This window comes from Erythranthe guttata, chromosome 6 (assembly GCF_056151865.1).
Source record: "Erythranthe guttata isolate IM_541 chromosome 6, IM_541, whole genome shotgun sequence".
NCBI lineage: Eukaryota > Viridiplantae > Streptophyta > Magnoliopsida > Lamiales > Phrymaceae > Erythranthe > Erythranthe guttata.
This window is the reverse complement of record NC_142538.1, coordinates 9,501,781-9,525,685: the sequence shown is the minus strand read 5'-3', so window position 1 is coordinate 9,525,685 and position 23,905 is coordinate 9,501,781. Positions and strand designations below refer to the sequence as shown.

Here is a 23,905-nt window from a genome sequence, read left to right as displayed (position 1 = left end):
ATATAATATAATATGGACAGCGGAAAAATTATTTTGACAGCAAGTTAGTTATTTTACCTATTGATCAAAAAAAGAAAAAACGAAAAAGTTAGTTATTTACTTATTTCTATTATTATTATTATTATTATTATTAATTCATTTGCTTAAATTGCTTACCAAAATTTCCGGCACGTGTCAGAAATTTAATTTGGTTGAACTCAAACTAATTATGAAGTTGGCGAATAAAATATTATGTGGCGGTGATTGTCTGCAATTTAAGAGAAAAAATAAAAGTGTGATGTGATCAGCTTAATTTGAATTTGAATTGAAAAATGATTTTTTTAATATACAGCATATATAAGTATGTATGTTTTTTTTAATTACTTGTATAATAATAATAACTATGAGTTTAATTTAATTTACTATTGATTACTAGTACAGAAGTAGACGACATGCTCGCATATCCGATGAGATGCAGTCGGTTTATTATATTCGAGGGCATATATACTGTATATGTTTTACACGTGTACTCAAGGGTAGATATGTATTTACATGAGTTCATGTGACTTTATTAGGGCTGGGATGGTTTTTTATTTTTTTTGATAGGAAAGGGTTGGGATGGTTGGGTCAATTGATTACCGGCCTGAAAATCGACTCATTCGACAAACTAATTTTGCTAAATTTGAAAACTTTTGTCGATCCGACCTTTATGGGTCGGTTGATGTTTGTCAACTGAATATTTAGTTATGATATGAAACGATTGATAGGTATATCCGCCACCTAATTTACTTAAGAAAAAGATAAATTTATTGAGTAAAAGTAAGCAAATTTTGCCTAGTGCTTGCTACCTTGCATGATATCAGTTCAAAATAGTTAACAGTAATTTCACAAGAAATATAATTCTGAAATTTCAAACTGATTCCAATCATACACATTCCCAATTTATGCAAGGGAGTTATGCCTAATTTTTTTTTTCTTGTTCAGTTTTTTGGTTGATTTAAAATTCTAACTATTTTGATAATCTCGTACCCACTTAAAAAGATCACACCTTCTATTTTATATTGTTTTAGGAAAATTTTATTAATATAGATGGTTGGCTCATAATTATTGGTCAATCGAATTTTGATAACATTAGAAACCATAAATCAACCCATTATTAATAGGTTGGTCAAAAAAATTGACCCAGTGTAATGAGTTGGTTAGAAATTTATTATCTATATAAAAACATGGTCGGTAATAGATCATAAATTAGTTGTTGGGTAAAAGCAATCTCAATTTCAGCCTTAGAATCTATGATTAAATATATTCACTTGGTATAATATTAGTAAATTAATGAAACTATAAGATCTTTAAAATTTCTAGTTCAATTGTTATTTAATGAATCTAATGGTATTTTATTTTTGTTGATTTTTCAGTTAATAATGATTACTTTTTGACTCCCACTTCTTAATGGCGAGGGTCTTACTTGCTTGCACCTTTCTAATTAGGTACTAATCTCATAACTTAATATATATTTATCAAGTGGGACTACTCTATTTTTAGCTAATTCATTTTTCAATTGCGAATAGAAAATCAATGGTTGATATATATATGTTTATATTAGAGCTTAATATATGTTTACCAAGTGGAACTAGTTTAATTTTGTTTAGTTAATTCATTTTTTAATTGCTAATAGAAAATGAATGGTTGATGTACATCTAACATATCATTTGGTATGCAGTTTTGGAAAGCTAGAGAATAAAATATTAACATTCTGTATTTCTTTACGACAATATTGATGTTTGACAACTTGAAATGTGAAAATATAGAAACCAATATTGGGTGTAAACGAGTCGAGCTTGGCTGTTGTGGCGAGCACGAGTCCAATTTTACGAGCCCGAACTTTTGTTTTCGCCTCAAGCTCGAGCCCGAGCTCATTTTGGTTTTATTTATTTAGGCCCTGTTTGGTTGACAACATAAGATTAGCCAAGATAAGGTTAAATAATCTAATGAAACTCAATAATTTTATCGGAGCTTGCGACGTCCAACAAAAGAAACACACAATAAGACAAGATAAAGTTAAGATTACATAATTTTGACGGGTCGACCCGGCAATTATTGGGGATACCAACATCAAATTAAGTTCAACTATTTAGATAATCTTGACTTATATTGGCAACCAAACGTGGTCTTATTATTATTTTATTATTATTACAAAATATTTATATCTACTTTTTATATTATTATATATTATTTAAGCAAACAAAATTTAAAAAATATAATTAAAAAAAAAAAAAAAAAAAAAAAAAAACGTGCTCGTGAGCTCGCGGACAACTAAGAAAAAGCTCAAGTTCGGCTAATCAGAAAGCTTGAGCTTGAGTTGGAAAAACTGGAGTACGAGTTCGAGCTTTTGTCGAGTCTGCTCGTCGAGCTCACGAGCTGCTCAATTAATTTACACCACAAGCACCGACCCACTGGATTGGGTCGAGAATTTCAACCAACCCATATGTAATGGGTCGGTTGATGATTTCGAATATTATCAAAATTCAGTTGACCGATAATTATCGATCAACCAACTATATTAACAAAAATATGTTAAAAAATATAAATAACATATGTGGTATTTTTAAGTGCGTATTGGAATTATCAAACTAGTTAGCATTTTAAATTAGAAAAAAATCAACAAGGAAAAAAATTGATATAAATCTTCTTCTATAATTTCGGAATGTGCATGTTTGCAATTAGTTTTGATTTTACAATTATATTTTTTGTCGAATTGTTATTAACTATTTTGAACTGATAAATGATGCTGACAAGTGGCAGTAGGCAGAATTGAATATTTTTATTCCAAAATTTGTTTTTCTTAAGTGAATTAGGTGGTATGGGTATATATATATACCCATTAATCGACCCATTTCAAAATTAAATACGGTTGCTGGTGATCAACCAATCGACAAAAGATAGGGTGGGGTACTTTTCAAATTTGAACAATATTGGTTTATTGGATGAGTCGTTTTTAGGCCGGTAATTGCCCAACAATCCATCCATGTCCTAATTTTTAAGCACTTAACGACAATTTGTTTGAATTTCCTCATAAATTAGTCAAGGACTTCAACTTCTTTGCGTCGTCTCAGACACATCGTCATGAACATCTTATCGGACATTTATTGGACAATTTTTGTATTTTCCAAAAAAATAATAAATATGTTCAATCACATATTAAATTACTAAATATATCAATTTCAAAACTGATAGTTGAAATGATTTTTTTTTAATCTTGTTTTATGAAAAATATATATAAACGTAACATATTAATTAATAGGATATATATATATATATATATATATATATATATATATATATATATATATATATATATATATATATATATATATATATATATATATGCACCATTATATTTCTAAGGGTTACGTACAGTTTACACCCTAGGGGGCCTTTTAGTTGGGTGGGTATGATAGATTGGTATGGGTGGATATAGCTCATAAACCAGTTTAATATGGAATTATTTGCAAAATGATTGTAATGCCCCTGAAAAATAATATTTACCGACCATACGCCTCTTTCATTTTTCAGCCTCTTTCACTTCTAAATCCTAAGTTTTTCCTTCAATAATTGAAGAAAAAATCACGACTATTGTATCTCGTTTTACAATTGTTTTCTCGTACGAGCGCCGGTAGCAATACTTCGCGTATGAGTTCGAGCAGCAACGGGTATGGTGAATTCTATTCAAATGGCCAGCAACAACAATTTTGTGATTGGAGTTTACAACTCGCCCTACAAACTTCCTTGCACCTCTGCCAATCCAGGTCGCTGGTTCTTGACTTGCGCAAAACGGGTATTAATCCATGTCTACCTACATATACAAGTGAACTCTTATTGTTTGAACTTTGAATTGCATTGTATCTCCATATTTAATATGTGTGGTTTTTTAAACTCGTTATCACTAGTGTACCTGTTAATTTGGTCATTATGCATAATTAATTTGGTCATTCTCTAACATTAATTTTGAATGATCTTCATTTCTCCTCCATATTTTTGTAGTAATTCAATATGATATACATATGAGTATATTTGCACAAGTTTGTGTTTGCTAAATTAGTTGAACTAATCTGAGTATTTGTTTTTCCGTTTAGATATTCATGCATTTTTGTGTAATTAATCGTGAGTTTGATGTGATAATTTGTATGATAATCGAATAGCTATCACAATGCAATTTAATGGTAAGTTGAGTATTTATATGTAATATCTTTGTAATTTTGATATGATGTAAGGGTATTTTCGAAAATCCACATGGATGTAATAGTGCAATAATTAAAGGGATAAGTTGTCAAGCCAAAATTGGCTTGACAACTAATAAATCAAATGGGTGATAAAATCAGTGGGGCCGGATGTTAAGGATGGCAAAACATGTGAACCAAATATTGTACTATGGGGTACAACATATCCCAACATGCCTAGTAATGCAAACCAAAAGGGCCCCTAATGTATGCCCTCTATAACACTTATCCCTCATGTTCAATTCAATTTGTATTTTAAATCCTAATAACTTAAAATTTTCTTTTTTATTTAAAATAATAACTAAAAGGATAATTAAATTATACAACTAAAAATATATGTTGAAAAATGCAATATTTTAAAATTTAAAAATATTATCTTGTATTGTTGGGTAATATTTAATAAATAACATCTAATTGTTATTGGACCACTTAATTGAATATATATTCATATCCATGAATTTTAAGAAATCAATACATAAATAATAGTAATCTTCCGTATTTAAATTTATTTTAGTTCATTATTTTTAAAAACACATATTTCCATTTATTATTATACAATATATTACTAATAATTTAATTTTAGATAGTTTTCAATTTTTATAATCCAATAATTATTAGATTGTTATGTTTATTATGTATTAATTTTAAAATATAAAATATTTGATGTTGAGGTGTAAGTGTATAATTGGTACTGTTGTTTCTGGTACAGAAGCTCCTATAAAAATGGGAAATGCCCTACCTACCTTTGAGTGCGATTGGACTATTGATTTACCTAATTGAAAGTAATGTACCTGTGTATACTTCAGGGGTGCAAATGTATTTAGCTCTGTTTTTAATAGGGTTTTTTATGTATAAGTCCCGGACCAACTATCTTTATTATTTTAGGTTAAGTGGTTATATATTTTTCGCCAATAAGCTCATCCCTTTAATTATATTATAAATAAAAGTAAAATTAATGCATATGACAAAATTACCCTCAATCCAAATTACCCTCAATTCCTCATTGTAATTGTAACCTAAATTTAACTTCAATCTCATCAATTTTGAACAAAAATCGGCCAATTTTAACGTTTTCTTTTTGTTAAACTTTTTTTTTCTTTTTTTTTTTCCGCCAGTTCCCACGTTGACTTCTTTTTCCTATATCTTCCTTTTCCACCGCCAGTCTCCGGCGTCGATTTTTTTTTTACTTTTTTTCGTTTTTTTTAGAAATTTTTTATCTGTTTTTTTTACAGCCGCCACTAAAATTTGACCGTAATTGTATAGTCATTAACAATAATTATGTTGTCGTTGACAATACATTTACGTAATTGTACCGTCGTTGAGAGTACAATTACCGTAAACCACATCAATGTTATTATTTTTTTTGACTTTTTTATTTTATTTTATTTGATTTGTTGACAAGTCAACGTAATAATATTATTTTTGTTGACGGTAAAATTACTGTAAACACAATAATATTACGGTCAACCATATCAATGTTATTATTGTTTTTGCCTTTTTGTTAGGTTTGATTTGTTGACCGATTAATGTAATAATATTACTGTCTATTATTGTAATATTATTGTAAACACAATAATATTATTGTGGTTGACGGTAATATTACGGTTGTTATATTAATATTACTGTGGTTGACGGTAGTACTATTGTTGTTATATTAATATTACTGTGGTTGACGGTAATACTACCGTTGTTATATTAATATTACTGGGGTTAACAATAACATTACTGTCAATCACATCGATATTAATTATCTTGGTTTTTTATTATGTTTACATTTGTTGAACGGTCGACATATTAATTTACTCTTTTACACAATAATAGTGATTTTTGTTGTTAATTTACTGTGTTAGAGAGTAATATAACAATATTACTGTGTTAAATTGTAATATAGTCAATATTACTATGTTAAACAGTAATATAGTTAATATGACCGTCAACTACAATAATATTACTGTCTAAACAGGCAAAAAAATGTTTAAGAATTTTTTTTTTAATTAAATGAGGATATTATTCGTGAGAAAATGAGAAAAATGGACGATGGCAAACTCTTCATTACACATATTGATGATACCTAGGGGTGGAGATCGGACGGATCGGATCGGAATCCACCCTTTCGGAAAAATTCCGATTTTTTTCGGAAGTAAAAATTCAATTCCGATTCCGATTCCGAAATTTTCGGAACAGAAAAAGTCATTCCGATTCCGATTCCGAAAATTCCGGTCGGAATTTCGGAAATTTCGGAATTGACGGCGGCTTGGTGGTTTACGACAACTGTGTTGCTTCTTCGCCGGAGCAGCGCCATACATCGACTTTAAGAGAGCAAATTCTTCACCTATTCTGCAAAGACTCCTTTGGAATCTTGAAAATGGTGGAGAAGGGGTTAAACAACGGATCTCGAAGAATTAAAAGAGGTGAGCAGAAGAACTTTTAACAATCAACAAAGAGAAAAGAAAAGAGAGAAATAGGTGGAGAAGAAGAAGTGGCGGCGGAAAGAGCAGATGGGATAGCGAAAATGGTGTGTGCGGCGCAAGAAGAGAGAGTTGATTAAAGTGGAAGAAAATTAGGGTTTTGAATTTTTTTAGTATTTACGGTTTAGTCCTCAAAATTTATAAAAATTACTTGTAAATGGGCTCAAGTGGGCCGGTTATTCCTTTTAGATATAAAATCCAATGCACCCAATATAAAAAGGCTTTCGCTAACTTAATGAAGTAGTCAATGGAAAATAAAAGTATAATATAGTAATAATAAATTTCGGAAAATTTTGGAAAATTTCGGAAATATTTTCGGAAATTTCGGAATTATTTCGGATCGGAATTCGGAAATTCCGAATATTTTATATAAAATTCCGATTCCGATCCGATTTTTTTCGGAAATTTCGGAAATCGGAATTTCGGAAATCGGACTATAAAAAATCATTCCAAAATCGGAAATATTCGGATCGGAATCGGCGGAAATCGGAAATTTCGTTCCGATTTCCACCCCTAATGATACCCATCTATTTTGAGGGCAGGCTCGAAACATTTACTCGACGAGTATTGAACTATTCCAACGTAGGATTACTCCCTCTTTTGTTATGCAATTGGTGCTGTGCAGAATGTTTGAATTTTCATGGTTTAATCATGAATAAGGTGAATATAAATTGTTTGTGCTATGGTCGAGTAGATCTTCACTCGTTTGTAATATTTGATTTTGGGTTCTAATTATATGGCCCAAGTAAAATTTGGGCCACTTTCAATAAATAAAATAATTGGCCCAAGATCTATTATTCTTTTTGTACGGACGTGTGATTGCATCGATCGAGGAATTAGTTCTTAAAAGGCTTAATTCTACTTTGCATTTCTTGTATAAACAAATGATACAGTTTGTATGCTATATCCAAGGTTGTAAAAAGCGGTAATCGAGTCGGTGGCAGTCAGGGACCGACTCACGATTAATCGATATGGCGGTGATTAATCGGTGATAAATCGGAAATAAATCAGTTTTTAAAATTTAATATAATATATTTGTAGATATTATTTATAAATACTATAATAAGGATATTTATATATTTATAAATTTTAAACATAGTTATATCTCCATCATGTATATATTCTAAATTCTAATGACATAATAAAAGTTTAATAATAATAAGATCATAATACATAAATATCCTTATAAAATATAAATAAAAAGGCATTTTTTTTGAATTTACATACAGTCTTGGCATACATCATTAGTTCTTTAACAATAATAATTAACATAAACAAAATAAAACATAAACTCGTATTTTTTTAATTAAACTCCCAACTTTTATTTTGATTTATAAAAAAATAAAAAAATAAAAAAAAAAACGATTTTGACCGATTTTTTGCCGATTTTTGCCACCGAAGTTTGACCCGCCTCGTACCGCCTCAAACCGCCTCACAGGCAAATAAAAACGATTTTCAAACCTTTACACTAAAATCGTAAAGGTTTTGGACCGCCTCCGCCTCGGCGACCGATTAATCAACCGCCTCGGCCGATTTTTAGAACACTGGCTATATCTATATAGTTTGTCGAGGGTTCGTTATTATAACAAAAAAATGATACATAGTTCTTTTCCAACAACTAAGTGCGACTCTTCACAAACCATCGTTGTTGCCTATAAAAAAGAGAAAGATCTAGCCAATTATTGACTCGATTATTAAGGCATAACAAAAGTGTTCATATATTCTTTATTTTATGTCAACATTTATATTTATTTCATTTTTATTTTGATAATTTATTGATTTTTCTTTTTCGTATTAGAGAAACTCGCAATCAATCATATAGATGAAATGAGTAAATATACGCTTTTGTATAATAACTTGCAAACCATACGACTGGGTCAATTGACATGTATTCATTTGCTCTAACCAATAGGTTATCCCTTTCGGGTTAATTTATCGAATTTCTTGATTTTGTATGTAATGTATTGACTAAAATATTGTTGTCATATCATTATAAAAGTAATCGGGACGCATGACAAGCTAAACTTAAATTGAAGAACATCGAAAATATTAGCAATAATATTTGGAAAAAAAAAAAGACTAGGAAAAGGACATTCAATAAACAAAACAAAAAAATTCAAGAAAACAAAACAAAGGAGACTTTTAATTTTAAAGATTATCTCTTACACACATAATAAAAACGGTAACATGATGCACATAATTTACATTATCATCTGATCACAATATAATTAACATAACCAAAAAAAATTAATCATTGCTTATCCTGTGAATGACGCCAGCAAGAGATAAAATAATCACCAGCTCATTAAGAAAACAAATTATTAATCAGAATATATATAGACTAATGATAGGATTAGATGATTAATCCATTGTTGTCAGCGGTAAGCACCGGCCTTCATTATTCTATGATCTATCGTCGGATAGTGTAGTGATATGGGACGTTAAATATTTTTTTTTTTATTTTTTTTAATTTTTAATTTTTAAACTCACCACCAATTATATAATATTTCAACCATATTTGCAAAGGAATCTGAGCTATGATGGTTTTAACTATTGGCTCTCTTACTCCACCAAATATAGATAGCTCTTACGAGATGTGATGTTAAGTAGTTTACAAATATATTGAATGAATTCATATTTGTTTTGATTTAGAAAAAAAAGTAAAAAAAATTGTTTCTTTTTCACCTTTTATTATCTTCCTCACAAGAAAAAAAAAATTGAATTTTATTTATAATTCATTATATTATTCCGATCACTAAACAAATCAAAGAAAGTGATTAACAACTTACATAGGAATCAAACGATCTTGAATTTTAAGAGATTTTTCATCATTTTTTGGAGATTTTTATACTTTACAATGTGTGGAAAAAGAGAGGTATACGAATATTTATATGAGATGTATATTTAAGCCAAGTCTTGCAAGGGGTGGTTTAGTTGGTTTGGTCCAATAAGAGAGTGATATGTCAAGTGACGCGAGTTCGGATCTCATCGCCAACGCTTTCTAGGTCGAATTTGCTATACATGTAGGGATGACAACGGGTCGGTTCTGGGTTGGGTTTGCCTAAACCCAAGATCTGACCCACGAAAAATATATAAACTCAAGACCCGCCCCAACCCGTTTTAGCTTAGACCCAGACCCGCCCCAACCCAGACCCTAACTAAACGGTTCTGACCCGCCAGACCCGCTAGACCCGTTAACATTCAAAAAGTTTAATATTTTTTGATTTTCATAACATTTTGCTAGTATATTTTTACGAAATAATCTCAATACTAAAATACAATATTTTAAAAAATCTCTACAAGTTATATAACATGAACAATAAAATTACAATTAATTATATTTAACTTCGATAATAAGTAAAATTCAAAATGCAAGACAATTAGCGGTGGTCGACAAGTGATAAATATTACCCACGAGAAATGAGATTCAAAAAATAAAATAGTGAAAATAGGTAAATAAGAATAGACAAGATGGAAACTGATAGTTTGATAAATGAAATCCGAAATATATATATATATATATATATATATATATATATATATATATATATATATATATATATATATATATACGGGTCGGTTCTGGGTCGGTTCCAATAAGACCCGTAACCCGACCTAGAACCATCCGGTTCTAGAAACTTAAACCCATTACCCGACCCAGAACCATTTAGCTGACCCACACCCGCCCCAAACGGGTCGGTTCCGGATCCAAGACCCGCCAAACCCGTACCCATTGCCATCCCTATATACATGCATGCCTTATGCTTGAGTGTGGTTCATAAACTATTACACGAAAATAGACGCAGTGCACCTGTATGAATTGTTATGGATTCGTTAATACCAGAATAGAAAATAAGAAAAGGAAAAAATGTATACTTAGACCTTGTTTGGTTGGGGAGATTAGTTATGATTAATGAATAATTGAACTTGTTTGATGTTTGGTATTTCCAATAACTTACCGGGTTGACCCGAAAAATATTATACTATCTTGTCTTTTAGGCACATTTTTTTATTAAAACATCAAAGTTCCAATAATATAATTGAGTTTCGTTGGATAATTTAATATATATTATCTTAGTTTATCTTAGCTAATTTAATATTATCTTATATTGACAACCAAATAAGGCGTTAAGGGGTACCAATGTTTGATGTGTCTATTTGGGATTTGACTCAAAAGACAAAAACAACTCATTAAAAAATTCCCAACTCAAAGGCCATTTCCAAAATATCCTCTAAAGGGTTAATATATCGTTGTTCCACGTCGTTTTCACACAGAAATCCTTCACCAACCTTACATAGAAATAGGTTCGTTTATTCACACATTGTTGATAGGTGCTATTTTAAAAGTTATTTTTTTATTTAAGCATTGGATGACAATTGTTGCGACACTCATAGCGTACCACCTAGTGTTTTCATCTATTTTTAGGTTGGTAAATGATTTTCTCCTCTTTGTTTGCCTAAGATATGTGGCCGTGATTCTCGACAATCTCAACTCTCTTAAACTTCAAAGGCTGTTGGATTGACCAAACAACAACGTTTGAGCAACATCAATATTAATGATCCGTATATATCTAGGATTCTAAATCAATAAATTTCATTAGCAATATAAGTTGTCATCAGTTGATAATAAAAGGAAAGTTCATAATTAAACAAATCAATTTCACTAGACTGGACAAAACAAAGAACATGTGATATTGAAAAGATTTGCCCACATGCAATCCCCCTTTTTAGGGTTTCAAAATATTTGGTCGTCAAATGATAAATTGAATCCAAAATTAATTTGTTTTCCATGTATACGTGATTCGGAAATTAATATTTATTCAAAATTATTAACATGCCTATTTAATTATAACATAATATTTAAAGATTTAAAATACATGATATAGCAATAGTTAGGTGATGAAAAATAACAACCCTCATTAGGTTGGAGAGTTGGTACCTAACCTGTTGGTTTTTTGTCCAAATGTGTTTTGGGCCAGAAAGTTCCATTGTTCTCTTTTATATACACCACCATTGAGTTAAGCCCAAGAGTTAATAAGTGAGCCCAAATCCATATCTGAGCCAAATTCATCCGTTGAATTTCTGGCTGAATCTGGACCGTTGATTCTTTTACTTAAATACTCTTTTCTCTCTCTTCTTTACCCTCATTCTAAAACCCTAGTTTTTTCCCCTTCTTCTCCGCCGCTCCTGCTTATGTCTTATTCCTCTCTTGTACTGCAATGACTCTGTCATGGCTGGAGATCAAAGAGCACGGTACATGGCTGACTTTGACTCTCCAGTACAGCCTTCACCAGCTCTATTTGACTTATGTCTCTATAAATACTGGCATGGGCGTTGGAAGAGGATAAGACACAGATTCTACCCTAGACATGACCTAAATCTCTCAGTTTTTCTATTTGTGAGTTCTGAAATTGGGGTTTTGGTGAGTGGGTAAGCTTGAGTGCTTGATATGTTCTTTCCTTTGTGGAATTCAGGGTGAAACTAGGGTTTGTGTTGAGACAGAAAGAAGATATGTTCTTCTTGTGGTACTCTGGTGGTGTATTGTGGAAAGTGTTAATCTCTGGTGTGAAAAATTGGAAGACTGAGCTGATATTCTTACTATATTTATCTTTCAATTTTATTCACTTTTTATTTCTATATTTCTACTTTACTTGAGTATACTTTCTTTTTAGTAGTAATTAATACTGCTCAAAGGGACAATTATACTAATTTATGTTTATGGAGCTTGACAGTTTGATACCCTACATAACCTTTATCAATAGGGTAAAGGTCTAGGGTTCTAGTCCCCCCACCCCAACTCCCCCTTGTAATGGACTTGAATTTACTAAAAAAAAAAAAATTGATGAAAAATAGTTGGAGGAAATATGAGGCGAAACCGCTCCAATTTATAACGTTTTAAAATAAAAATGAAAAATCTACTCTAATTCCAAATGTAGGTTATTTTCTAGTTTAACTAGTAATATAGTATCTTAACCGTACGATGCACAAAGTCAAAAAAATTGAATCACAAAAAAATATATATAATCGTATGCAAATGTAACAAACCGTAATAATGATATTTTATAAATTGATGAATTGCGTTGTAAATCCTAATATTTAAGAACTATGACCCAACGTATTAACAAATACTCCAAACTCATTATTAAGTACTAACTGTGAGTTTAAACATGATAACTGATAAGTACAATTTACCTTGGATAGATTTAATTTGCAATTTGCTCTAAGATATTGAATAATATATTTGACTTGATTCACATGCAAACAAATCATAATATCCTAATTAATTTTATGACACATATATCTTCGTCAGATGGATATCAAAAAAAAAATATATATATATATATATATATATATATATAGGGGAAATATGCAATCCCCTAGAATGGAAAATATTATGTAAAAAACCCATTTGACTTTTAAGACTTTTGCTCACACCCATATCCAAATCTTAATTAGTGAGACCCCCTTATTAAGATAGGATAAGACACAATTACCCTTAACAGCAGTTATTAAAATAAATAAAATATTTAATAATTTTAAATTAAGATAACCGTTTCCTTTTTTGTAGAGGGACGTGATATCTTCAACATAATCTTCAGCCGATTTTCAGCGTGATTTCAGCAGACACAATCAAATATATTTGGGGCGAGATCGAAGTGCATAGTCGTCACTCTGTATTCTGTTTTGTGCTTCGTGTTGAAGAAAAGTTTCGAGGAAAAAGGTGAGCGATGAATTAAGTGTTTTATTTGTAATTAAGATAATGATTATGATGTTTTTGATTCGCAAATTTTTATTGCTTTTTTGTTCCGATCCGATTGATATGGGTTTGTCGTGTGTATGTTGTATCTGATTTCTGCTTTATACCGATTTACAGAGTAGTCACATTGCATATGTCGTATCTGATTGTAGTTTATATTGATCTACAGAGTATTCACATTGCTCTGTATGTAGTGATTACATATTTTGTTTTGTTGCGTTATTGTGTTTGTTAACAGTAGTTTCTGAGAGTTTTAGTTTTATATAATTGAATCAAGAGTAGTCTTAGTTTTAGGCAGTTGTGATGATATTATAGGTTTGAGCAGTCATAATCGCCATTTTTTTCTTCAGTGGTGCACAGTATGTCGTCCAGCATGATGGTTGTTCTGAAGTACGGAAGTGATATGAACCACGCCAACCATGTGACGAGACCCGATATCAATACTTCGGATTTCAAATCCCGGACCGTCCAAAGAAGGAATCAAAGGGTGGAACCGCGACCCATTGCCTATAAAGAGGCAAGAACCTTGGTATGTGAAGACGCCACAATCGATTGCGGAAGATCGATTGATAAGTCGGGGTGAACAAACGGAATCCACCGAAATGTTCGAACGGTTCTTAAAGAACCAAAGAGAATAAACTCCATTTAAATCATCAAAATTCGTCCCCCAAAATCAGCCAAATTGGCTACATATTTATAAGATCTAAAAAGACTCCTTTTTCACAAGGAAAAGGACTCTTACCTAATCTATAATAAGGAAACTAATAAATAAGAAAATCCTAGCCATAACTAACTCTTAAATAATATATATATATATTAAACCTAATATAAAAACGTAATTTAATAAAAATCTTAACTCCAAATATCAAGTCGACGACACGAACATTCTTCATAACTCGAGTAGACATTTGGCTGTGCACGTGTCTCCACTTCAAGCTCGATTTCGGACCTCTTCCACTCCGAATCTCTCTCGCATCAAAACAGCAAAGTTTTAGATCTTGAAGTTGGCTTTCCGTAGCAATTCGAATCACCTTAATTGGACTTCAGATGAGAAAGTAATGAGCCAAATAGTGTACTCTGCCAGAATTATACGGGACTTCCGGGATGAATGAAATTCGACTTGTCCAACGAATTTCCCTCTTCCTTGTCTTCCAATTCTTCGTGTTGGATGTAGTTAGGATCATATCATACTCCCTTTCTTCAAAAGAATTCGTCCTCGAATTCGATTCCTCTGAATGAGGGTGTAGTACTGAAAGCGAATCCATGAGGCAGAAAGTCTTCACTGTATTTGGAACTTTGTTTTTTTTTTTTTTTTTTTTTTTTTTTTTACGAACAATTAATAATGAAATTCCCCATCCAATTAACAAGATTAAATTTTCCTTGTTAGCACTCCGACCTAACGTTTATATAGAAACGCAAACCAAAAGTATGGAACAACCAACTTGACCCAATGGCTATATAGAACCACGAACCAAAGTTATAATGTTGACGCCACAAGAAAGAAACTTAATAGAGTTCACGAGATTAAAGAATAACAAAACTCACTCGTTCTTCCGTTTTTTTTCTTTTTTTTTTTCGATTTTTTTTCTGGACTCTAAATAAACAAAACGAAAGACTAGAAGACGCAATAACAATAGACACAAAACGAAAAACAAAACGAAGACACGAAAAAAAAAAGGACTGACTCAACAAACAAGATAAAGGATAGGCGAAACCTTCTTAGGAAGATGGCTCTGATACCAAATGATATGAACCACGCCAACCATGTGACGAGACCCGATATCAATACTTCGGATTTCAAATCCCGGACCGTCCAAAGAAGGAATCAAAGGGTGGAACCGCGACCCGTTGCCTATAAAGAGGCAAGAACCTTGGCATGTGAAGACGCCACAATCGATTGCGGAAGATCGATTGATAAGTCGGGGTGAACAAACGGAATCCACCGATATGTTCGAACGGTTCATAAAGAACCAAACGAGAATATTCTCAATTAAACCATTAAATTTCGTCCCTTAAAATCAGCCAAATTGGCTACATATTTATAAGATCTAAAAAGACTCCTTTTTCACAAGGAAAAGGACTCTTACCTAATCTATAATAAGGAAACTAATAAATAAGAAAATCCTAGCCATAACTAACTCTTAAATAATATATATATATTAAACCTAATATAAAAACGTAATTTAATAAAATCTTAACTCCAAATATCAAGTCGACGACACGAACATTCTTCATAACTCGAGTAGACATTTGGCTGTGCACGTGTCTCCACTTCAAGCTCGATTTCGGACCTCTTCCACTCCGAATCTCTCTCGCATCAAAACAGCAAAGTTTTAGATCTTGAAGTTGGCTTTCCGTAGCAATTCGAATCACCTTAATTGGACTTCAGATGAGAAAGTAATGAGCCAAATAGTGTACTCTGCCAGAATTATACGGGACTTCCGGGATGAATGAAATTCGACTTGTCCAACGAATTTCCCTCTTCCTTGTCTTCCAATTCTTCGTATTGGATGTAGTTAGGATCATATCAGGAAGGTCGTTTGGGGTGAAGATATGCCGAGCTGATTTTGTGTATGAAGACCTTATTGGATTTGTGACATAGAAGTGGTGCAGCTTGAATGCGAGGGATGTTACGATGACATACAATGTTGATGGTTACGGCGAGGGCATGCCGGGTGACAATGATGAGGTAATGTATATGAAATCGTTGGTTCGACAACTAGGTCTTGACCGTGTTGAGATAACTGTGAAGCACAAGGACAATGCTAATGCAGTAGTGTTGACGAGGGTTCCACAATCAGCATCACTCAATGCGATGGGTAATTATCTGAGTAACGACATGTGTGTTCGTCCGAATGCGTTGACATTTGATAACACACAGTTATTGAGTACCAATTGGAGAAATCTTATTAGGGAAGTAGGGCAAGGATTTCGGAACGGGGCTGTTGATTTCCGGGATGCATTGCGGAAATACGCTGTTGAAGTTGGATTTGAATTTAACTATGTGAAGAATGAACCTACAAGGATTACAGCAGAGTGCAAATACAGGGTGATGAAGAAGTGTATGTGGAGGATTCATGCCTCGCTACAGAAGGCAAACGGATTCTTTTATATTAGGACATTTGAAAAACATCATACGTGCGGAGCTTCATTTGGTTCATCGAGCAAAAATAGGTTGACGTCTGATTTAATTTCTGGTTTGATCATGAATGCAGTTAGAATCAAACCTGAAATGGCCCCGAATGATGTCGTGCTCAATGTCAAATTGTACTATGGCATTGACATGAGCTATTTTGTTGCTTGGAAGGCACTTGCTGCGGGGAAGCATCATGTGTTTGGTGATGCTACGACTTCGTACTCGTACTTGCCCTTGTATTTTGAAGAGCTTGGGCGTAGCAATCCGGGCAGCGTGTACCATCTTGATGTCGATCCAGTATCTATGAAGTTTAAGAGGTGTTTTTTTTTCTTTTGAAGGGAGTTTGTCAGGGTTTAAGGCATGTCGACCTATGCTGGCTCTTGATGGGACCTTTTTGTCTGAAAAACACAGGGGAATCCATCTAAGTGCGTTGGGGAAAGACAGTGAAAACGGTACAACCCATTATTTTTTTCAACATGACTATATATGACTACAGTACTTATTGTATGTTTCCAATTGCGCAGGTTTGTTTCCAGTAGCTTTTGGAATAGTGAACGAGGAGACTGACGACAACTGGGCGTATTTTCTACGACATTTAAAAACTGCTATTGGAACAGATCGCGTGCTCACATTCTTATCAGATCGTAACCATGGAATTTTGCGCGGTGTGAAGGAATTTTTCCCTGATTGTGGACACATATATTGCCTTGTCCACCTGCAGAACAACCTATTGCACAAGTGTAGAGGCTGCCCGACTAATTTTCGAGAGGGTATTGTTGCTAAATTCAATGCTTGTGCGTATGCACCGACGAAGATTGAGTTCCCTCAGAAATTGAATGAGTTGAAAGAATATGGAGGCGCAAGGGTAGATAATTTCATTGCTGACTTACCCTTTGTTAACTGGACATGTTCGTATTTTGTCGGAGATCGGCATAATGAGATGACCTCAAATGCTGCTGAGTCGTGGAACTCGAAGATCAAGGGTGCTCGTGATTTGCCTATCACAAATTTTATCGATTATATCAGGGGTGAAGTCATGATAAATATTAGCATTAGGGCTGAGGAAGGGGCGACGATGACGACGGAGCTTAGCTCCAAAGTCCATGAGCAGGTGGATCAGTTGGTTCAAGAAGGTAGAGTATGGGTAGCGAGGAAGTCGTCGGATCATATGTTTGAGGTTCTATGCGACCCAACTGCAGTTGTTGATATAAAAGAAAGGGTGTGTTCGTGTAGGATGTGGCAGATCACTGGATTGCCTTGTGCTCATGCTGCTTGTGTGTTGTTCAATAATTCTAATGAGGGCTATAAATACGTTGACAAATATTATCGCACCGAGTCATACCGGGAGACTTACTCGCACCCTGTTGTGCCGTTTGTGCAGCCTACGATTGACAATAATATGCCGATTGTTGGGCCCCCTGACCACCACGTTCGTAGAGGGAGGCCTAAGTCAAAAAGAATACCATCGAAGGGAGAGAAGATCAAACGGAAGATCAAGTGCAGTCGGTGCAACCGAATTGGATACTACAACAAGAAGACGTGTTCGATGGCCATTATAGGGGGTTGATGATTGTTTTTTTCAGTTTTTAATTGTTTTTAAGGATTAAGTATGTTTTTTTTTCTTTATGGATAAATTTTATTTCAGTGTTTCATTTTTTTACATCACAAGACATATGTAGTTATTTTAATGCTACTTTAATTTGCTTAGTTTTTTTTCTGAATTTTTTGATTGTTTTATCTCCACATTTGTTTTCATTATAAATGTTTGCAAACTGTTTCCACCGCTGGATACTTGTAGTCATCTTCGGTAGTGACATTATTCAGCCATAGTCACATAGCAGTCATACTGCTTCTGTGTTGTTTAGTGTACTGTTTTGCTCACCGTTGTCATATTCAAAACAATTAGTATAATAGTCACATTCGCGCTGGTGTGTTTTTAGCAGGAATGTGGGTATGTAAAGTAAATTTCCTTATAATGTATGTTGCTTCACACCTGTAGTTCTAATGATTTACAAGCATAGTCACGTAGTAGTCATATGCTTAACGGTATCTTAATAATCGTGATACATTATGCTAATGCCACTATTATGCACACCATAGTTACAGGCTAGTCATATTTCTCACTTGTGAGGTTATGTGTAAATAATTATTTGTCTAAACAATAATAAAATGTCAATTCAATAGCATCAAAAATTAACATTCAGGTCTGTTTAATAATGTCTTGAAAGCAATACCAAATTCAAAAGAAAAAAAAATACCAGAGTGTGTTCTGGACAACATACAAGTCAGCATAACAGAAATGAGATGAAATCCTCGAAGAGTAAAATACAATAGGATAGCATGTTAGAGGTTGCAGTCTAAAAATGCTTCCACAATTGTCCTGCGCATATCTACGACACCTTCTTCCGCCTCTTCTATAATCATTTGCTGCTGCAGGAATGCCTCTTGGATGATGTACAAGACGATAATGCCACAATCGTTTGTGGCAGGCTTTTGCTGAGGCGAGTCAGCAACTGCATACAATGGTGCATTCTGTGGAATTGCGGATATATTCAAGGCAGATGCATTGAATTCGACAAGTTTTTTCTGTATGTTGGAATACATGTCAATGTATACATATGAAATAGTGGTAACGGGGAAAAACAAACAAATAAACGACATACCATATCAGAGCCATCTTTAAGGTACTTGTCTGTTATTCCATCACGTGGGCGTAAAGAGTTATAAAATCGCCATTCTTTTAGTTGACAATCCAATATTAAAACTGTCCAGTGGTCAGCACGAGTATTGGGGTTGCCAACTGACAGCAACGGGAATATTAAGTATCTGTGCATGCCGATGTCCGCGGGTATGTCAAAAGTTTTGTCGTTTGTATGACGCGACATGGTCTGCAATAAAACGTAGTAAGTTATGTTTATATTTTTAAAACATGAAAATAGAGGGGAAGTTAAAATATGCACCAGCAGTAGGCTGTTAAACACAAAAGCTGAGCCGGCAAGTTCATTTCCTTCGGCGGGTGTGTAACATCCGATCTTTTGTTGGTGCATGAGTATTTTGCAGTAACCATCTATGACCTGGAAGTTTTATGTGACTATTATAACATTGAATGTGACTGTTCAATTCAAAGTACTGTATAAAGTAATATATATATATATATATATATATATATATATATATATATATATATATATATATATCTATATATATATATATATATATATATATATATATAAGAGAAGTTTGTAAAAACTTTACGTTGTTCGATGTCTGTTCGAGCCTGAGCAAGTGGAATATGTCAGATATCAGTATATGTGTAGTACCATGTTTCCATATTGATTTGCTGCAATAAGCCAAGACGAGGGAGATGGTTAGAGTGCACAAAATATACACTACATAATCAGAGTGCAAAAAAAAAACAAAAAAAAATAAAATAATGGATCAATGGCTTACTCGCCGTTCAATAGTTCATCCGCCAGCGCATTAATCCTTTTTTTGTCACTATCACTCATTTCAGTATACGTCATCTCGTGTTTGTGCCTCAGATCGCGGCGTGCCTTTTTTGTGCTGCGAGGAGTTACAGTCGGCTTTTTGGATCTTGTACGGTTCCCTATAGCAAAATTTGGATTCTTCGGGGTTTCTTCCTCACATATTTCGAAGTCTATGTTTGGAACTGCTATGAGTGGTGGGCGGTTGTCAAGTGCACCGGAATATTGATCAATTATAGCCTCGAGTTCTGAGATTTTTTGATCTCTTGCTTTGATGGTTGCCATATGTTCCTTTTCTGCTGCCTTGAGTATTGTGTTATCAGCTTCTAGGAATAATATTTGAGCGTCGGACTCACTCAAATTTGTCAATTGCACATCTTACATCAGCAATGAATGGGATTCTTCGCAGGCGGGATTGACTAATATTCTGGATGGGTGGTGTGCAGATTGAATTGGGGTCGTATTTGCTAGCTTTTGGACAAGCATTTTGTTTGCTGCTTCGAGCTCTGCCAAACGCACATGTAGCTCAATGTTTTGTGCGTGTGAATCTTCAAGATCCTTATTTTTCTGGGCAATCGACGTTTGCGTTGGTGTCAGTATTTCAAACGATGGCAAATTGTTGTTTCCAAGATCCCGTTCCTCTTCAAGTTTTTCAAGTTTGTCTTGGAGTGCTCTTTTTTCATCAAGCAGCACTTGAGATGTGTTACCTAGTAACGTCATCCTCACCTGGACTTCCTCAAGTTGTTGGATTTCTGCTGCCATGCGTGAGTTTTCTATTTTCAAGGAAGTCAGTTCAGAGTTTTGCACATTGATATGCTTCATGGCATCTGCTAACTTCAGGTTCGCTTCGTCTACTTGCTTTGCTAGTATTATGACATGTTTTGTTTTCTCCTGACTGCTTGGTGAAGGTATAGCATTGAGTCTGCGAGTTCAAAAGACAAACTGATCAACGATGGTGACTATGTAATATGACTACATCAAAAAAAATATATACTTACGAAGGAGTCAACACAATATGACTATACATATTGCAATAGTCACGTGAAATTATAATACAGAGCAAATGGACAGCATTGAAAATGAATGTTATTTTGAAATGCACCTCTGATAATGGGGGGATCTATGTGATGATGTAAAAAATATTTTTTTAAAAAGGCCCAAATATCCAAAAAAAAAAGGTAGTATTTCCATTTAATATGTTCGTAATATGACTGTATATGACGGTTTAAATGTACCTGTCCACATGCGACTGCAATGTTTTTTTCTGTGACTCGAGTCTTGTGATTGTACCCCTCAGTACATCTGCTTCATTCACGAGCTGTGTAACCTGATGTTGGAGGGATGATTCACGAGAATGGCATGCCACGATTTCATTTTTCAGTTTATCTACATCGTGTTGCATATCTCTGTAATGTTGCTTCAGCCATATGGCAATAGGGACATCTATGTCAGCAGTAGGGTCGTCATCTGTTTCACTATCAGCAACAATCCTTTCATTGATTTTCGTGTCATTGTGCGTGAATGGATCAGTGATGTTGTCACCTTTGGTGCTCATCTGGTTGGCGATTTCGTGAAGTGCAGAAGAAGCCATTGCTTCTCTTTCTTCGTTGTCTGTACTGTTGTCATCTGTATCATCGCCTTCATTTTCACTGCTCTCTTCCATGGCTAAATGCCCGGTTAGGATTTGAGCTTCTGTATGTGTTGGCACCAAAGGTTGGTCATTGACATCATCGGGTTGAATGTCTCTTATGGTTGTAGTTGATATAACATTAGCCAACTCCTGTATCACCCAACGGCGGAATCGAGGGAATGCATTTTCTGTGACAGGCTGAACAAGTTTGGTTCGCTCACATATGAAATACTGCATTTTAAAATAAGAACAGGAATAATCAGTTTGTGTATTTAGTAAATGATGTGGGTGTAACATTTGATGAAAGATTGAAGTATGAGATTCTTACCAGTATTAGTGGAATACAACCCTTTGTTTTGTCTAGTTTCTTTGCAACATGTATTTGATGCTGCAGGAACTCTGTTATACCCATCGGTCAGTTATACGCCATCGTTTGATCAATGTCTCGCACGTACTTGAACATCCACCATGCAACTATTTCAGCAGATGTGTTGAAGAAAACCGTAGACATGAGGTGCAAAATGATAAGCCGGACTGCATCCTCAACGTCGAGTAAAGAATCGCTCTGCAAGCACTCAAGCAGCTTCACTTTTAAATCTGTTTGATAACACACACTATCATCTGCGAATCGTCGTAAAGCCAGGCCGTCTCTCGGTCTAAATGATTTTGTAACATCAATCCTGCGAATTCCGATGGGGATACCAAATATAAGTTGGCAATCATTGGGTGTGATTCTGAGCGACTTCCCACCAAGTGAGTATGTTCGTGTTGCTTTGTCGTATGTCCACATGATCGTTAGGGATGTAATACGAGACCCGATAACACTATCTTTTGTGATCTTGTGCTTTGCGAACGGGAGTACGAAGTTGTAGAAGGGTGTACGCCGTAAGCATTCGTAATGTGCTGGTGCAAGTGTTACATCCTCAAAGAATGAAACAACTGATTTCAAGCTCCCTCTGAATTGTGAGGTCCACGTACCATGGTCAAGCACTTGACGTGCCATGTTTCGAGTTTCATCTGAAAAAAATCAATTTTCTGTTTGTTACACTCTAATCATTAATATGCATAAATACATATAGTCATCAACACTTTACATGTTTGGAGTAATGTAACACATATGCAGCCATAAATAATTCATTCTACCAATATGACTACAGAAGTTTACTACATCAATACACCAATTCAATTACAGGTTTTCATTATATGCTCAAACCATATCACATTCCCAATGCAAAAGTTAAAAATTGATAGCATGGAAGGTGGTAATGTGGCTGTATAACTACATATTCTGGACTAGTCACATATAGTTTATGATGGTAATGTGACTATGTAATTAACAATTTACCATACAGTATATCAACATGACTACATAAAATGACTAGTCACATATAGTTTATGATGGTAATGTGACTAATGTGACTAGTCAGATATATACCATACATTATATCAACATGACTACATAAAATAACTATAACAATACACTAATTAAGTTTCAAATTTTTTTAACATACTCAAATCAGAGCATGTTTCTGCTGCAAATGTTTAGAAGTCATAACATTTTTAACATTGGTATACAACTAATTACATCAACATGTAGACATATACCGTACATTATGTCAACATGACTACATAAAATGACTATAACAACACACTAATTTAGTTTCAATTTTTTTTAACATACTCAAATCAGAGCATGTTTCTGCTGCAAATGTTTAGAAGTCATAACATTTTTAACATTGGTATACAACTAATTACATCAACATGTAGACATATACCATACATTATGTCAACATGACTACATAAAATGACTATAACAATACACTAATTTAGTTTCAATTTTTTTTTAACATACTCAAATCAGAGCACATTTATGCTGCAAATGTTTAGAAGTCAGAACATTATTAACATTGGTATACAACTAATTACATCAACATGCAGACATATACCATACATTATATCAACATGAGTACATAAAACGACTACAAGTATACACTAATTTAGTTTCAATTTTTTTTAACATACTCAAGTCAGAGCATATTTTTGCTGCAAATGTTTAGAGGTCACAACATTTTTAACATTGGTTAAATTGCAGTTTGGGCCTACATACAGAACATTTTTCAATGAAATCCGAACAACCATAGATTAAATGTGTATGTAGTATAGTCACATATAG

General features: G+C 33.6%; 1 protein-coding gene across 1 annotated transcript; it reads left to right on the top strand.

Annotated features, from left to right (window-relative positions):
* Positions 1-16,116: 16,116 nt before the first annotated feature.
* Positions 16,117-18,184, top strand: LOC105948922 (uncharacterized). The gene is made up of 4 exons (XM_088818989.1): positions 16,117-16,543; positions 16,697-16,873; positions 16,956-17,069; positions 17,142-18,184. The coding sequence occupies exons 1-4, from the start codon at positions 16,117-16,119 to the stop codon at positions 18,182-18,184; spliced, it is 1,761 nt and encodes a 586-aa protein (XP_088675115.1).
* Positions 18,185-23,905: the final 5,721 nt, after the last annotated feature.

What these genes read in the sequence shown, in the direction of transcription:
- LOC105948922 (XM_088818989.1), top strand. Translation starts at nt 16,117, where the DNA reads ATGACATACAATGTTGATGGTTACGGCGAGGGCATGCCGGGTGACAAT. An exon ending in GTATTTTGAAGAGCTTGGGC is followed by an intron (nt 16,874 to 16,955) that starts GTAGCAATCCGG and finishes TTTCTTTTGAAG; the next exon opens with GGAGTTTGTCAGGGTTTAAG. An exon ending in GGGGAAAGACAGTGAAAACG is followed by an intron (nt 17,070 to 17,141) that starts GTACAACCCATT and finishes CCAATTGCGCAG; the next exon opens with GTTTGTTTCCAGTAGCTTTT.